Below are 19,104 nucleotides of genomic sequence, written 5' to 3' on the forward strand. Positions count from 1 at the left end.
CTTATGTGAACTCTAAGTCTCCAGATTAAAATCACCAAAAAAGTCCCTTCGTTTAGCACCAAGTCTAAGCTCTATAGAGTAAACAGAAGCCAAATAATTTTCAGCTTATTTAACAAGTGTCATCATTTTTATTGTCCCTGCAATTTTTCACTTAGCCAGTGAAGGTATCACTTAAACAATTTATAACTTTTGTTACAAACTAACTTAAGCAGTTACTTCTTTATCTTCCAAATTTCCAAACCATTTCACAGTAGCACAAAAGTCAGATGAAAAGATTATTTAAATATGGAACTCCCTTTTAAAAGCAAATGCTTTCCCTCTAGTTTTTTATTAATCTACAGGATCAATTCAGAATCTGTTTTGCAGTAACTTTAATTTTGTTTACTCTGGACAAGTAAAACCCCTACATTACATGAAAAACTACTAATCTGCCTATTAGCCTCTGTGTGTGTGTGTGTGTGTGTGTGTATGTATGTGTGTGTGTATATATATATATATATATATATTTTTTTTTTTTTTTTTCCAAAAGCCTACTTATATTTTTGTTGGTCCCACATCCAGTGCTTTTTTTTTTTTTTTTGGTATCTTTAAACAAATTGATAAAATTCCAAAACAGGGTTTTTTTAAAAAAAACTAACATTTTAGTATGTGTTAGGTACTACAGCTTCAAAAACAAAAATGTACTCCAACTATTATAGAATTAATAAAATGTAAGACCTAATTTGGATGTGAATATCTGCTATAGTATTTTTCATGAAAAAAAAGGGGGGGGGGTGACTTTCAGTTTAATCAGCAACTGTATGAGTAACAAATCTGAAACAGTGTTACTCAGGGAGAAGAAAATAACAATAACATAAATGTTCCAGCCACTCAGTTCTTTGGTAGTTCACATGTTACACACTATCATCTGTAACCCCATCTAATGATGACTCTGGCTAATTCATAATGAAAGATGTATCCAAAACAAATAAGCCTGCATTTCACCTTATAAACTACTGTTGTGAAGGTGTGCATTTTAGGAATATAAAACACATGTTTTAAGAAATGTGTATTCTCTGGGCTCCTGGGTGGCTCAGTCGGTTGGGCATCCAACTTCAGCTCAGGTCATGATCTTGTGGTTCATGGCTTCAAGCCCTGTGTTGGGCTCTGTGCTAACAGCTCGGAGCCTGGAGCTTGCTTCATGGATTCTGTGTCTCCCTCTCTCTCTCTGCCTCTCCCCCACTCTTACTCAGTCTCTAAAATAAATAAAACATTAAAAAACATTTTTTTTAAATGTGTATTCTAGGGGCACCTGGATGGCTCAGTTGGTTAACTATCTGACTTCGTTTGGCTCAGGCCATGATCTCATGGTTCATGAGTTTGAGCCCTGCATAGGGCTCGCTTCTGTTAATGCAGAGCCAGCTTCAGATCTTCTGTCCTCCCCCCAGCCCCTTCACTCTCATGCTCTCTCTCAAAAATAAATAAACATTTAAAAAAAAAGTGTATTCTATTCAGGAACGATTTGCCTAGGTTTTTCTTTCTTCGTGAGGCTCAGAATATTCTTCCCCTACATGAAAATTAGAGCAGGGCCTGTGAGCAATGCAATGGTTGGGCAAATGAAATGAACAACTAAAATCATACCACACTTACAAAGTACTTATGCCTGATCACAATTTCCCAATATATATCCAGTTCATTATCTTCAAGTTGTTCAATTCATAAAGCACTTTACTTAGATATATAATCCAATCCCACCAAAGGTGTATAATTTAAAATGTAACCATAAGCCATCTTCACACAGTTCCAAAAAGACCCCAAGAGAATGCTGCTATTTAAAACAGAATAGGTGGGGCGCCTGGGTGGCTCAGTCGGTTGGGTGTCCGACTTCAGCTCAGGTCACAATCTTGCGTTCCGTGAGTTCGAGCCCCGCATCGGGCTCTGTGCTGACAGCTCAGAGCCTGGAGCCTGTTTCGGATTCTGTGTCTCCCTTTCTCTCTGACCTTCCCCCATTCATGCTCTGTCTCAAAAATGAATAAACGTAAATAAATAAATAAATACGTAAATACATAAATAAATACATAAATAAAACAAAATAGTTATTTTTGTGATGCCTGGGTGGCTCAGCTGGTTGAGCATCAGACTTCAACTCAGGTCACGATCTTACGGTTTGTGGGCTCGAGCCCTATGTCAGGCTTTGCACTGACAGAATGGATCCTGCTTTGGATTCTCTGTCTCCCTCGACCCCCTCAAAAATAAATAAGCATTAAAAACAATTTTAAAAAACCAGAATAGTTATTTTTTGACAAAAATAAAATTAATCAGTAAAGAACAGATTCTTTAGAAAGGCTCTTTCAGTAACAAATCAAATTTCACATACCTGTAATATCAAGAACAGAAGGAGATGCAATGTAGTATCTATGAACTGTTTCAAGAAGTTGAGCACCATGGCCTTGACCTTGAAATGGAGTCAGTATCAGCATCTGACTACAGTAAAGAAATGATTTTAAAATTAAAATATCATAACATGATCCATTTAAGAATTGCAAATCACTATAGCATTAAGAACATTTTAAAGTTAGCGTGGTTTTTTTCAATCAACCTTCCAGAAATCCAAAAATTATCAAGATACGCAAAATTGGTTTAATCTTCCACACCGTTTCAATGGGAACAATGAAATAAATCAGTACATAGCCAATGAATAATGGTGATTTTTTTAAACAAATCAACACTATTATAACAAGTATTGGAAACTTCAGCAGTTCCTTCTTCTGAAATAAAAGACAAGGCACGTGTTATACCGCCAATTACCTTACACGTGGCCGGGTTTTGTCTGGGTACACATAGTAATTATAGACTGTCATGTAGCCTACGGTCGCAAAGAGCGTAGCTCCATCCTTATTATACTTCTCAAATCTGCAGATAAAACAGAAAGCCAAGCAGGTCAATTACAGTCGCGCTCCCATGCAGTGTCCATTTTCTTTTCCATTCTCCGACTGAATTTTCAGTGTCAGCAAGCTACTCTGTGAGGGCCCAATGGGTACACCTGCTATGTTCTGAATGTACAATTCGCTTAATTGGTGTGCAGCAACTTGGATAAATCAGACCTCTTTACATCACTTCAGTGCACTTGCCTATTATAAAGATGAATAGGTGGCAAGTAAAAGAAAACACAGGCAAAGCTCATTTTACTGTTTAAGCCTACATTCAGGGCCCTAACGGACAACAGCATTTAATTCAGCTCTATTCTCAAGGTCTCCGAAAGCATAATGAAGGAAAACTCAAGCCTCATAAACAATAGTTTTTCTTTCCTGGGAAAAATATCATTATACTGTCCCAATAATTGGGCCGCCACAATTAAAATGCTGGCTTTGTGGAGGTAATAAGGTCTACTGTTGCTTTAGAACTGTACTTACACTAGAAAGTAGTGCCATCTTTCATCATCCACGTCAATAAAGCTAGCAGTTTCAATAAACCACATCAAAAAGGTCTGAAGCCTTTCATGATATTCTCGAAAGCCTCTACATGTCATGTCAGCCTAGGGAAAAAGCCAGGAAAAGTCAGGTGAAACTCATCACAGAGGTAAGTGAAAGTCTACAGAACACAAAACTATCCTGTGGGAAAATGTTTAGAAGTCTCAGATTAAGATGTGTACACAGACACACACACAAAATAGATCTTTGTTTTTAATGCTGACTGAAACTTGTTTCCTGAACTTAGAATGAGTCACTGAAAATAACACAACAAAACAGCACACCGGTTTCAGGCAAATGAAGTACTTTCACCCAAGAAATATTTAGATTTATCTTTACCTTGTATATCTGAAAGGTGAAGTTTTCCCCTCCTGTTGGACTGAGAACAGAGTATGTATGAAGTAAGGTTCCAAATGGCTTGAAATCGACTTCTTTTTCCAGCAAAGAGAGAAAGTCATTCGTGTTTGTACAAAATCCAGGTGGGATGATTTGTCTAATTTTGCCCTCAACATCGTCTGCCTAAGGAACAGAGGTTAAAGGACATAAGAAAACATTAATAACAAATTTGACTTTTAGTTGATTATACTTAATTTCTTTGAAATGGACAAAACCCACAAAAATCACAAAAATGAAGTTCCCAGTTAAACTAAAGAAGAAAACACATGGAGAAATGAGAAAGGATGAGTTTCATGTGCACAAGAGACTACTACCACACAAATCGGAGATGAACATAAGTATAATAAAGAAGTAAAAAAGAAGAGGCAGGTAGCCTGAAATCAGGTGCAAGAATGAGGGCAATGCTACTGAAATTCCTAACATTATATAGAAAATGCTGACCATATCCCTTCAGGACAATTGGAACTGGCCCAAACAAAAAACCGCTTATTATTTTATGTGTGTCAAGGAGACCATATTATCCAAGATCACAAGCAGTAGTAAGGGGAGGCTACAGTCTGACCAAACGAACAGCAAACTTACATTAACAAGTAGGTCGTAACTCCTTCATACACTAAACTCAATATTAAGACGACAATTTAAAAAATATGCCCACTTAGGACATACATAATTTATATGAATGGATAGATTATCCACTCATCCCTATAATGTGACACAAATTTTATAGACTTGGATTTGTGACAGTAGAAAGAGACAAGCCTGGACAACAAAATTAAACTCAGAGACTAAAATTACCCTTGTTAAACAACCTCAATGAATGTTAAAACTATCAGCTGAGCAGACTTCATAATCCCTTTCAAAACCCCAAAAGACCACTTGATTGAATACATTTACTACTTCTCTTTAACCATGAATATTTGATGAAGTCTTACAATAAAGTATTACTGCTTCTCACCAGGCAATAAAACTTAATGAATTGGTCTCAACTTAACAAAACCTTATCCCTCAATACAGTCCCTAAAAGCCTGACATTACATTCAACAAAATGAGCTTGCATTCTATTCAAACTTTTTCTTGAACAATGAGGCCAGGTTTTTACTTAATGGAGTTTGCCGTGAGTTCAGCTGTAATGTTTGTATTGTATCTATTTCCACAAGGACTGACACAAGAACACTTTGTGTTAACTTACTAAGCAGCTCTTTCATACCGTTTACATGCATGATGGGTATTAGTTCTAAACCAAGACCCTTGCTACTTAGCATTCAAAACAGGGAAATTAAGATGCTTAGGACAAAATACACTACAAAAGGCTAATACAACATGCTACTAATTCCTGTCCTTTCAACCATCTTTTAACTAAGTAGAAGCAATGCACCTGCAGATGAATAGCACTTTATTATCATTCAGTTACAATTTAGGATAGAGAACCAAGGATGGAGTTTATCACAAACAAGTTTTATTATTTTAATGCTCTGCTACCACCAACATTTATACATAACTTGTTTATAGCTATAAAAAAAGAAGAGCTATTATTTAAAACATAGCTCTTCAATACTATGCCCAACAGCTTATTTGTAATGCGTACATCAGTCCTTGCAGTTCATTCACCTTCAAGATCAAATAAACTGCATTTGATATTTTTTGTTTAAAGTGTCATCTAATGTGAAGAAACCATCTTAAACATATTTTATAGAATATGTACAACCTCAATAAGTACAAGAGGAAACTGTAATAAGGAATAGTTTTAAGCAGTCTGATGTATGGCAATTAAAATCCAAAGTAGTGACAGGTAAAGTAGTATAATTTTAGTCCAAGTTAAAAAAAGTCAAGAAATATTACTTTTAAATAAAAAGGTTTATAACCTATCAGTTTAAAAGAAAACACTTCAAAGCATTTATAGTATAATTATAAATTTTAAAAACATTCCCTATATCCTGTCTTCTTAACAAGGCATTGCAAAGTATGATCGAATAACTTCACATATCTTGCATCAAACGTAGAAACTAAGTTTCAAGTAGCAGTTCTGGTGGAAGACAGAGAAACCCAAAGGTTTGAGCTCAATAAAGCTGAAAGAGAGTTAATGTTTAACGTTCAGCCTTCAAGGGATACCTATTTACCATAATAAGTATCTTCAAATAAATACTTGGCTCTGGGCAAGTTCATAACATTTAAGAACTTTTACAGAAGAATAAAAGAGTAAGTTTAAAAACAAGGAATCTATTACATATAATAGGTTAGAAAAAACACGTATCGGATATATTACAAAAAATACATCGCATAAAACCAAATGGCTCTTATCTACTAAATATACTGTTTTAAGGAAAATATCCCATAACCACCCTGTCTTAGAAATCTGTACTCTTTACTAATTTAGTTGAGTTAAATATTCATTTTTCATATTGGATTACTGGCCAGATAATAAAAATCGTCATTAAAGAAAAACCCATCCCATCATTTAAAATTTTTTTAAATATTTTTATTTGTTTGTTTATTTTAGTAGGCTCTACACCCAACATGAGGCTTGAAATCACAACCCCTGGATCAAGAGTTGCACGCTACAGTGACTGAGCTAGCCAGGCACCCCATCTCATCTTTTTTAAATTCCATGTAGAATCAAAGCTTAACTGAAACCTTTTAGTTCCAATGCTTGCCGCTAAAAGCTTAGATTCTATTTCTGAAGATCACTAAAAAATTCCCTACTTTCAAGAATATTATTTTAAACTGCAATTAAAATTAAAGAAAAAATGTACTTATAGATAAGAAATTAAGCATTCATGAATAAATCAAGAATCCAGAATACAACCTGATATATTAATTAATAAAGACATCCCTTACAAATGTTTTCCAAACATTTAGCAATATCTTTTTAAAAAGGAAAGTATAGGGGCGCCTGGGTGGCGCAGTCGGTTAAGCGTCCGACTTCAGCCAGGTCACGATCTCGCGGTCTGTGAGTTCGAGCCCCGCGTCAGGCTCTGGGCTGATGGCTCGGAGCCTGGAGCCTGTTTCCGATTCTGTGTCTCCCTCTCTCTCTGCCCCTCCCCCGTTCATGCTCTGTCTCTCTCTGTCCCAAAAATAAATAAAAAACGTTGAAAAAAAAATTAAAAAAAAAATAAAATAAAATAAAAAGGAAAGTATAGGGGGGTGCCTAGGTGGCTCAGTCAGTTGAGCGTCTGACTGTGGCTCAGGTCATGATCTCACAGTTCGTGGGTTTGAGCCCCATGTCAGGCTCTGTGCTGACACCTCAGAGCCTGGAGCCTGCTTTGGATTCTGTGTCTCCTTCTCTCTCTGCCCCTCCCCTGCTCATGCTCTGTCTCTCAAAAATAAATAAATATTAAAAAAAATTTTTTTAAATAAATAAGTATAAAGGAAGTATAAAGGTAACTATTATACTATTTAGTTTTTAGGTAAGTCATGATGAAATGTTTTAGATTGCATTATCTCACATTATGATTTCAACTTCCAATGTTCTATACCTTGATATATATGCGATTTTCCCAGAAAGCAATTTTTGCTTTTCCTCATCACTGCATAAAGCAATGTGCCTGAGAATAACTGGTAGTCTGCTATGATGTAAATATATTTACACCTTATTTGTATTTATACACATTTGAAAACCAAATGACGTTGTTAGTATCTTATCCTAAACAGCATTATTTGTGTAAATTTGTCTATGGTGAGTTATTTTTGAAATAATGATTTTAAAAAGGCCTGTTAAGTAGGTGCTCCTTTACTTGGCTAAAGTGGCAGACTTAATAACATTGACTAGAATTCTAAGATTACCTAAGATCTACTACAAACTACAAGCCAAAAAATTTCCGTATCTGCTTAATTTGCTCAATCTTACACTACCCGACAACATGTCTGGAAATCTGAGCGTTGTTAGAGAAGTTAACAGTGTGAACTTTTTCACTACTGGAAAAACAAAAGTGGTATCCTGTTGATTTATACTGCATTAGTATTTTGCTACCTAAGCTCATATATAAAATTCTAAGATAGAAATCTCAATATATAATTTGAAAGCTTTTTATATTTTATAAAAAGCATTACACACTAAGAACACTGTCAAAATTATCAAAAAGAGTATAGTGAAGTATTAGTCTACCAAAGATTATTTTTTCATTTCCTCAAGATTAAATTTTTAGAAGTGCACAAGGATTTTCTTTAAGATGCTAAAGAATCCAGAAAATTTTAAATATTTGCTCTCATCTACTCTCAAATTCAATCCATATTAGTGGAAGACAAGGATAAAATAGATGATTGAAATTCACAGATAATACAAACTGTACCCAAATATTTCAACTTTCTCTACTAAACCTTTTCCCAGAAATGCTAACAATTAGCAAGACTGAGCAATCTTAGTTACACTCCCTTGCACTAAAAAGCAGTGAAATTACCTCAGAAAAAGCGGGAGACTCTGAAAAGTGTAAGACCTTGATGAAAGAAACTGAAGACAACACAAATAAATGGAAAGATATATTGTGTTCATGTTTGTACTACTCAAAGCAATCTATAATTTTTTTTTTTTAATTTTTTTTTTCAACGTTTTTTATTTATTTTGGGGACAGAGAGAGACAGAGCATGAACGGGGGAGGGTCAGAGAGAGAGGGAGACACAGAATCGGAAACAGGCTCCAGGCTCCGAGCCATCAGCCCAGAGCCTGACGCGGGGCTCGAACTCACGGACCGCGAGATCGTGACCTGGCTGAAGTCGGACGCTTAACCGACTGCGCCACCCAGGCGCCCCTCAAAGCAATCTATAATTAATGCACCCTCCATCAAAATACCAACCACATTTTTCACAGAACTAGAACAAAGAATCCTAAAATTTGTATGGACCCACAAAAGACCCTGCACAGCCAAAGCAATCCTGAGAAAGAACAACAAAGCTGGAGGTATCATGCTCCCTGATTTCACACTAGACTACAAAGCTATAGTAATTAAAACAGTATGGTATTGGCACAAAAACAGACAGATCAATGGAATAGAATAGAAAGCCTAACAATAAACCCATGCATATATGGTCAATTAATCAATGAGACAAGAATAAACAATGGGAAAAGACAGTCTCTCCAATAAATGGCATTGGGAAAACTGGACAGCCGCATGCAGAAAAACGAAACTGGACCCACTATCTTACACCATATACAAAAATAAATTCAAAATGGATTAAAGACTTGAATGTAAGACTTGATGCCATAAAACTCCTTTAAGAAAACATAGGCAATAAACTCTTTAACATTGTTCTTAGCAAGTTTTTCAGACTAGTCTCCTCAGGCAAGGGCAACAAAAGCTAAAGTAAACAAGTGGGATCACATCATACTAAAAAGTGGAGAAAAGGGAACCCTCATAACTGTTGGTGGAAATGTAACTGGTGCAGCCACGATGGAAAACGGTATGAAGGTTCCTCAAAAAATTAAAAACAGAACTACTATACAATCCAGAATTCCACTTCTGGATATTTATCGGAAGAAGATGAAAACACAAATTCAAAGAGACACATGCACCCCTGTATTCACTGCAGCGTTATTTACAATAGCCAAAATGTGAAGCACTGTAAGTATCCATTGATAGATGAGTAGATAAAGATAGGATATATACAAATACACATACAATGGAATATTACTCAGTCATAAAGAAATGAAATCTTGCCATTTGCAACGACATGGATGGACCTACAGAGTATTATGTTAAGGGAAATCTAAAAAACAAAGCATACGAACAAAACTCTTTGTTTACCGACTGTTCCTCCTAGCTACAATACAAGCTCCATGAGAGGAATGATTTTGTTTTGTTGCCACTATAGCATCAAGAATATAGAGGCATAGTGATATCTCAATACAAACTAAGAAGAGGAAAGCCCATCCCCCCAACATTCACTATCCATTCTTTTTTTATAAGGGGAAAAAAGTCTTTGCTTGAACATGTAATTTATACAAATCATCTTCGATCATGAAGCAAATAATCCTACAAAAAGACACCATAAAGGATTGATTCCTTACTCCTAACACAGCACTTCTAAATGGAAAAACCTGGTTTTCAAGAATGGAACAATTAGAAGTCAATGCAAATACACAGCTATTTCACTGCAAATAGTATTTGAAAGATTTACCAATAACTAAGTCAATAGTTCCTTTGGAAGAAATCAATCCAGTATTATCAGCTGGAACTTTAAAAAAAAAAAACACCACCACCAAAATCTTCAAATGACAGTATATTTTGTACTACAAAAGGAAACTACTACCTGCATTTTTAATAAGAGTATCTAGCTGGGCCTGAGAATTTAACAATCTAATAAGAAACATATGATCAGGGAAAAACTTCACTTTAATAAATAAGTCTATATTACACGCTAGTTTATACAGCATTGCGTGAATTTGGGCAAGTCCTTTACAATGAAACAAAATTTTAAAAATTAAACAATAAAAAGAACCAAATCAACCAGTCCCAAGTCATGGAGAGGTTTTAGCCAACAAAAGATGGGGCATGAGATTGGCAAAAGATTTAAGTCAGAAGTTTAAAGTCCATTTAAAACCTTGAAAAAGTTGGTTTTGGGGCCCCTGGGTGGCGCAGTCGGCTAAGCGTCCGACTTCAGCCAGGTCACGATCTCGCGGTCCATGAGTTCGAGCCCTGCGTCAGGCTCTGGGCTGATGGCTCGGAGCCTGGAGCCTGTTTCCGATTCTGTGTCTCCCTCTCTCTCTGCCCCTCCCCCGTTCATGCTCTGTCTCTCTCTGTCCCAAAAATAAATAAAAAACGTTGAAAAAAAATTTTTTTTTTAAAAGAAAGAAAGAAAGAAAGAAAAAGTTGGTTTAATTGCTAATCTGCCCCTCGCCCAGTGGCACTCTGTCTCTCTCAAAAATAAATAAACATTAAAAAAACCTTTTTTTAAAAAATAAGAATGCAACTTGCAATTTTGTAAATGTGATTCAGCGACAAAAATGGCATTTCATTTAAAAAACTCAACTCTGTGAAATAATTCTTTAATTTTTTTTAATGTTTATTTTTGAGAGAGAGAGAGAGAGAGAGAGAGAGAGACAGAGTGCAAGCAGGGGAGGAGCAGAGAGAGAGGGAGACACAGAATCCAAAGCAGGCTCCAGGCTCCGAGCTGTCAGCACAGAGCCCAACGAGGGGCTCAAACTCACGAACCGCAAGATCATGACCTGAGCGGAGGAAGTCGGACGCTTAACCCACTGAGCCACCCAGGCACAGGCACCCTTCTGTGAAGTAATTCTTAATGAAAAGTTTCAATGCCTTGAAGGAAGATAGTTGGGGGGGATGGGTTAAACAGGTGATGGGGATCAAGGAGTACACATGTAATGAGCCCTGGGTGACAACGTATGGAAGTGCTGAGTCACTATACTGTACACCTAAAACTAGTATTACACTGTATGGTAACTGGAATTTAAACAAAACTTTAAAGAAAAAAAAAATTGCAGTGTGTTTAAATAGGAATGCGCAGAAACAGAACAACTCTAAAACACATAATTTTCTTTTTAAAGTTTATTTATTTATTTAAAGAGAGAGAGCCTGCACACAAGCCAGGAAGGGGCAGAGAAGAGAGACAGAATCCTAAGTAGGCTCCACCTCACCTGAGCAGAGATCAGGAATTTGACACTTAACTGACTGAGCCACCAAGATGTCTGAAAACATACAGCTTTCTTAAGGTCCCTCAGGGATTCATGTCCATCCTAAACATGCAAAATACACTCATCCCATCCCAACACTGCCAAAAGTTTCAACCATTCCATCATCAACTCAAGTCCAAAATGTCATTATCTAATCAGGTATGAGTGAGACTCTGGATAGGATACTTCATGAGGCAAAATTCCTTTCCACCTGTGATACTGTGAAACTAGAAAGCAAGTTATTGCTTCTAAAATACAGTAGTGGGACAGGCACAGGATAAGTTAAGGAGTTTCCCATTCCAAAAGGAAGAAAATGGTAGAAAGAAAGGTGTCACTGGTACCAGGCAATTTCAAAATCCAGAAGGTCAAATTCCATTAGGTTTCAAGACTTGGGGATACTGTGGCCTGCAGTTCTACCCTCTGGGTCTTACTCCTTTTTCTCAAAGGGAAGTACACGTTTGCAGCTGAGTAGTGTTATCAGCTTGTTTCCTACCTATAGAATTTAGAAAATTCATTTGCCTTTCCTCATCCTGTTAGTCCACACTGGCAGTGTTTCTGCTGATATAACACTCTCAAAACCCTTCTAGGTCACCTGTGTATGCCATAAGGGTTCATGCCATTAGACAAGATGGTCCTACAAAGGACTTGATCTCTACTCAATCTCTATTCCTGGCTTTTGCTGAGATTACTGAGGAGATACAAGAGTCACATGCCTAATCTCTTCAGCAAGAGTAAAAAGTTATCTAGCCACGCTTTCAGCTTTCTCTCCACAGCACGCTTTCCTAACAATGAATCTCCTAATTTCCGTGTCTTCTGCAACCTGGATAGGCTAAGAGTCTCCCAAATCATCAAGTCGTGGATCTTTTATGCTTTACGGTTCTTCTCACAATCTCTCCCTTTCCTCCCACATTTATAATAAGCCGCAAGAAACCAGGCCACAACTTCAACCCTTTGCTTGGAAATCTCCTCAGCTAAATATCCAAGTTCACTGCTTATAAATTCTTTCTATATAAATGTAGGACACAATTCAGCTAGGCTTTCTGGCACTATATAACAAATATCTATCTCCTTTCCTTCGTTTTCTAATAACATGTTCCTCCTTCCCTTCTGACTCCTCGACAGAGGCACCTTCAACATTCCTATTTCTACCAATATACTGTTTGTGATGGTACATTATTCTCTATGATGATATTGGCTTTCTCTCTCATGCTTCTAACTTTGTTCTGAGCCCTCACCAGCAATGCCTTTAATGTCCATATTTCTACCAACAGTCTTTTCAAGGGAGTCCATGCTTTTTCTATCACGTACCTCAAAATTCTTCCAGTTTCTACCCATTACCTATTTCCAAAGACATTTCTAGAGTTTTAGTTATTTGTTGCAGTAGCACCCCACTTCCTGGTATGAAAATCTGTATTAGTTTCCTGCGGCTGCCATAACAAACGACCACAAACTTGGAGGCTTAAAACAACAGAAACTTATTCTTTCACAGCCTTGAGGCAAAGTCTAAAAACCGTATCACTGAGCTAAACTCAGGTGTCAACAGGGCCACACTCCCTCCAGAGGCTCCAGCGGAGAATCTGTTCCTTGCTTCTTCTAATTCTAGTGGCCAGAATTGTATTTGGTAAACAAAATACAACTATGATCATAAGAGTGAACATTTTTATAGAGAAGGACCACTCAGGAAATAGATCAGGCTAAGGATCATCAAACGTTAACTGCCATGATAGGCAGGCAATCACATCCATAACTAAAGATTGAATATGTGGTTTCAAAGCTACTATATAACAGATTCTCTCCTCCCTGAAACCTTTAAATTTTAAAACCTGCTTTATACTCAAATGGAAAGCAGAGTTAAAGATAAATTCATTTTTGTTCTTACCTCTACACAGTCAAAGTTCTCATCAACTTTAGACGCATATTCAACACGGAACATTGTTGACAGGCTACCAGCAATATAGTATAACAGGATCTTCAGACCCTTGTAACCAAAAGCAGTTTCACTGAAAAGGAAAAAAATATCAATAATCTGAGACCCCAGAAAGAATCTTGCAAAGTCATTACCAAGTATTAACCATCCATATAAACAAGTTTAACTTTATGGGTAGTTTCAAGATTTTAAACGACACCCGTTTTAAAAAGAAACAAGTATTTGTAATGAAACTGTGTCTCAGCTTTCCTCATTTATAAAATGAGAGGGGCACCTGGGTGGCTTAGTAGGCGAAGCATACAACTCTTGATCTCAGGGTTATAAGTTCGAGCCCACACTGGGTGCAGAGATTACATAAAAATAAAATCTTTAAAAAAAAATAAGAGAAAATAACAGCACCTACCTTCGGGAAGTTGTTTGGGCTGAATGAGGAAGTTAATACCTGTAAACTGCTTATAATGTTGACTAACACATTATACAAGTAGTAATAAGTGTCAGATGTTACTGCTACTGTTGCAGCTGCTGCTATTATTACTAGTACCAGAGAGCATTTCAAATCAGACACAAGTGGTATTAAACTGGTACCTGGCTAGGCAAGCAGCTAACATATAGCTTTGGCCCAGTCTTGCCTCCAATTTACCACCTGCTTCTATCATCAAGCTACCAGAGCTGCTGAGAGTAGTGAAAGCACCTAATTACACCCCTGTATGAACTCAGAAAGCAGATCTGGGGCTGCTATTTTTCCAATCCTGCTCCCTGAAATCCATCTACGCCTTGATATTCTCTAAAAAGAGTCTTCCAAAATGTGAATCTAAAATATTCAGAATAGGTAAAGCTACAGAGACAGAAAGTAGATTAATGATTGCCTAGGGCTGAGGAGAGTAATGGGGAAAAAGAGCATGACTGCTAAGTGGTTATGGGAATTTGGGTAGGAATGACAAAAATATTCTAAAACTGATTGTGAAGATGACTACACAACACTCATTATGCTAAAAATCATTGAGCTGTATACTTTAAATACAGGGGCGCCTGGGTGGCTCAAGTTCAGTTAAGCGTCCGACTTCAGCTCAGGTTACGATCTGTTTGTGAGTTCGGGCCCCACGTCAGGCTCTAAGCTGACTGTTCGGAGCCTGGAGCCTGGAGCCTACTTCGGATTCTGTGTCTCCCTCTCTTTCTGTCCCTCCCTGGTTGTGCTTTCTCAAAATGAATAAACATTTAAAAATTTTTTAAAAAGTAGATCAACTATATAGTAAATTGTATCTCAATAAAGCTTTTCTTTTTTTAAGTCAATTCTGAAGAAGAGTACCTGGAAGAAGCAGTGCCATTTCCAGATTTCTGTCTAGACTACCAAAATAAAATATTAGCAGTGTCCATTCCAGGACTCTGAAAGTTATGTTTATAAAAAGGAATGGCAATGATAGTAGTATCAAGGTCATACCTGAACCATAAGACATGGTCATCATAATTATCTGTCATCTGTCTAACTTAGGAGTATGCAAGCATTTTTAATGACATGCAAAACAGAATGAATGTACAGAATACCATTAAGAAGCATCATCTGTAGACTAGATCCTATGCACCAAAGGAAGAGATTTTAAATAGCAGTAACAGGAAGAGAATAAATAGCTCCTTAAAAATAGAAATCCAAAAAGAAAACATTCCTCTTTTTATAATAAAATAAAACCTATTTGAAATACAAAAGACTCAAATTTTGGCATGAATCAATACATAATAAAATACAATTATTACTACTTAATAGCACATAAAATGCCTAATCTGATACATTAATAATTAAAACTTCTGAGAAAATTTGTCAATGAAGAGAAATCTGTCAATTTCAAAACACATGCAGGGCACCTGGGTGGCTCAGTTGGTTAAGCATCTGACTCAATTTCAGCACAGGTCATGATCTCACCATTCGTGAGTTTGAGCCCTGCATCAGGCTCTGCACTGGCAGTGCAGAACCTGTTTGGGATTCTCTCTCCCTCTCTCTCTGCTCCTCTTTTACTAGCGTGCTCTCTCTCTCTTAAGATAAGTATACTTTCAAAACAAAAACCACATTAAATAAATATGTGAACAATGCTGAAATAACACATAGGTAAAACAGCCATGAAGGGAAATATTTTAAATGTCAACTATATCAAAACACGCTTTCTTCCTACAACAAACCAGGGTTCCTTAGGAAAATGGCTGACTCCAGAAACACTGGAAAAAGTATACGATGAATCTGAAACATCTTACCATATCAGAAAGTAAAGTGTCCCCAAAATGATGATGATATATCAAAAGGATTCAAAAGCCCATTTGAAATGGGGTAATTTGAGTGTCACAATAACAGTAATGGATTATAACTCATTGGATTAAAAAAGAAGAATCCTTGAGTCTCTTCTGATATACACAAAGAAATACTTAAGGGGAAAAAAAGAGCTCTTCCTTACAGAATGCCAACTAATAAATGTAGAAGTTATGACAAAGTTAGAGAATCACTATTCTATAATCACAGTAAAATACCAATTCAGGCAAGAATCATCAATGGATTTAAAACTACTGGGTGAAAAAGACTGATAGGGAACAGTATATTTTCAGTCTCAGAGTATCTCCCCACAGATTACATAATAAAGGAAAAACCCTTACAGTGGAGAAAGCTGACAGGCACCTCTAAACTAAGTTAACAAGTTATGGAACATACTGACATCATGAGCTTTCTGATTGTGACAGACTAAGGACACACACAACTTCTGCTAAGGTACTACAAAAATGCACAATATCTGAATTTAATCATGAAGAAAAATCAAACTAATCCAAAATTAAAGTTTATAAAACTAGCCTAGGGGCGCCTGGGTGGCTCAGATGGTTAAGCGGCCGACCTCAGCTCAGGTCATGATCTCGCGGTCCGTGAGTTTGAGCCCCGCGTCGGGCTCTGTGCTGACAGCTCAGAGCCTGGAGCCTGTTTCAGATTCTGCGTCTCCCTCTCTCTGACCCTCCCCCGTTCATGCTCTCTCTGTCTCAAAAATAAATAAACGTTAAAAAAAATTAAAAAAAAAAAAAAAAACTAGCCTATAACCCACAAAAATGTGATATCATGAAAAACAAAAAGACTGAGGAACTGTTTCAGATTAAAGGAGCCTAAACTAAATGCAATATATGACTCTGGATTGGATCCAGAATGAAGAAAATTGTTAAAAAGAATTACTGGAAACCAATTGGCAAAATTTGGAATGTGGATGATATATTAGAAAATAGTATTACAGCAATGTTAAATTTCCCGAGTTTTGATAATTCTATGGTTACCATCCTTGCTTTTAGGAAATACATTGTAAAGAATTTAGGAGTAAGGGATCAAGATACATCTGCAACCAACCCTCAAATGGTTCAACAACATACCAATAGATCTATATAGCAGTGAACGATTAAAGCAAATATAACTAAATGGTAACTGGGGAATCTAGATTTTAAAGGATATAAGAGTACTATTCTTATAATTTTCTGCAAATGTGAAGTTTTTTTCAAAATCAAAAGTTAAAAAAAATGGTAACTGGCTATTCTAATAATGTAATGAAGCTATAAGAAATTAAGGAATTGTGCTGAATATCCTAGGATATATCTTTAACATTGCTTTCAAAAATAAATTTCTCTGTAAATAAATAAACTGCTTACTCATCATCGAAGAACAACTTGAGCTTTCCAGCTTTAGGAGAGTATATTTTGTACTAAAAGCAATATAGCACAGCAAGAGGAAGAAAAAAGTAGTAGTTACAAATATGGGCTTCACAGTCAGACTGCCTGAATCTAAACTCTGGCCAGTCAGATGTCCTTAAGCAACTACCCAATTCCACCAATGTACAGTGTAATGACTAGTAATACCATCGCTAAAACAGCTGTGAGAATTAAATGAGAGAATGCCTCTAAAGTACTCTGTGATAAGTATTATATAGTAAACTGGTGTCTCAATGTCAAAAATGCCATTCTAATGTATATTTTAAATAAATTACATAAAAAACAACAAAGAAAATAAAGTCTGATTTCTAGATCTTAAAAAAAAAAAGTGTTGGGTTTTTTTTGGCCATACTAATTTGGCAAACATCTTACTATGTTACTTACTCATCCCCAAAGAGTTGGTGGGTATATTCAGGAAAGAAAGTTCTAATGTCATTCTCAAGATCTTCAGGAAAACGAACTGTTTAAAAGAATAAAAAATATAGAGATATTAAAGATACTAAATTAAAGATATTAAAGGTGACAGGTATTTCCATTTCAAGAATTTCACTATAACTAGGGTACAGCCAACATTTTTCTTATGTAAAATGTAACTTCTCCATTATATGATTTACATCAGATTCTCATGAGACAAATGAACAATGAATAATATTGCTTTGAGTGCTTTAGCATCAAAACCCTACTGATTCTAAGAATTAGAAAACTAGGTATGAGAGGCATCTGATTTAGTTTTTATTTTTCTATATGTTTATATACAATGAAAAGAGTAAAAGAAAATAAAACCAAAAAGATACTTGCAGCTAAGAAAAGCTACAGCATCAATGAAAGAAAAACAAAAACAACAACAAAACCTATGGAAAACATTCTGAGGACAAGAATAATCTGAGTTTTGAAGAGGCCTTTATCATCACATCATTCTTTATCAGTGCAAGATGATATTTATGTTGTTACTAGGTTTTAGAGGGGTTTTTTGCTATTAAAAGTAATACTGCAATGACATCCTCATACACACACCTTGCTGTACAAGTACACACAGGATAAATTCCTGGCAGTAGAAGTGCTGAGTAAAAGTACTGAATTATTTTTGTAAATACTGCTTAACTGTTCTCTAAAAATACTTTAACAGCATGTATATGTATATATGTATATGTACATACATATATATATATGTATACGTGTATGTATATGGATATATACATATATACACACATGCACACACACCCACCTACCAGCAGCTACTTAGATTCCTTTGCTTCCCACATTCTTGACAATATTCTGGACCCTCAACTTTAATTTCTACCGATTTAAGATGGAAAAGGGTACTCTGTTATTTTATTTGCATTTATTGTGACTTCTGATATTACGGGACATTTTCCCAATATAATTTATCTTATGTATAATTTATCTTACCCCACCATCTTTAAATTGAAGAATGAAAAGTTGTAGATGAAAAATTTCTAACATTGTCCTCCTACAACAGATCATGCACAGGATGCCAAAGTATCATCCAGCAGATTAATGATTTACAAAAGAAAAGATAGCTTTTCACATAGACATCTGGCAGTCACCACCTTTTCAAGACCAACATTGTATGTCTGCTGATTAAATGCAATATAAAATATACATTTTCCTACCAAAAATGTTTATGCCAGATCTAATCCAGCTTTAAACCTTCCAATTTACAAGAAATATGGAGGACAGAGTAACAGGTGAACTACTACTAAAAGAAAACAGACAAATCAAGAATGTAGATTTGTCTAATAATTCTATACAATGACTTTACTCTCCCAAATAAATCAATGGCAGAGGGGCAAAAAGTTCCATGTTGAGGGGAGGGATTGTTCTGGATTAAAAGAAATTAAAGAAACTTTACAGCCAACCATAATGCACGATCCTTGACTGAATTCTGGTTTAAATAATTAAAAAAAAAAAAAAAAAGCTATTGAAGACTTTCAAGGACAACCAAGGAAACCAGAAAATTACATATCAAAAAA

At 36.0% G+C, this 19,104-nt stretch overlaps 2 protein-coding genes across 2 annotated transcripts in view; one reads left to right on the plus strand and one right to left on the minus strand.

Moving 5' to 3' along the window:
• Positions 1-19,104, plus strand: part of SLC25A12 (solute carrier family 25 member 12) — a 206,594-nt gene that overhangs the window by 44,170 nt on the left and 143,320 nt on the right. The gene's annotated exons all lie outside the window — the stretch shown is intronic.
• HAT1 (histone acetyltransferase 1) overlaps positions 1-19,104 on the minus strand; it is a 59,198-nt gene that overhangs the window by 24,153 nt on the left and 15,941 nt on the right. Inside the window, exons 3-8 of the mRNA XM_019459585.2 lie at positions 17,495-17,570; positions 13,346-13,466; positions 3,789-3,968; positions 3,393-3,514; positions 2,788-2,892; positions 2,357-2,463 (exon numbers count right to left, since the gene is read on the minus strand). Coding sequence (XP_019315130.1) covers positions 2,357-2,463; positions 2,788-2,892; positions 3,393-3,514; positions 3,789-3,968; positions 13,346-13,466; positions 17,495-17,570 — 711 coding nt within the window. The remainder of the gene's footprint in view (positions 1-2,356; positions 2,464-2,787; positions 2,893-3,392; positions 3,515-3,788; positions 3,969-13,345; positions 13,467-17,494; positions 17,571-19,104) is intronic.

Source organism: Panthera pardus, unplaced genomic scaffold (genome assembly GCF_024362965.1).
Source record: "Panthera pardus isolate Hobbes unplaced genomic scaffold, ASM2436296v1 HiC_scaffold_10, whole genome shotgun sequence".
NCBI classification, from domain to species: domain Eukaryota; kingdom Metazoa; phylum Chordata; class Mammalia; order Carnivora; family Felidae; genus Panthera; species Panthera pardus.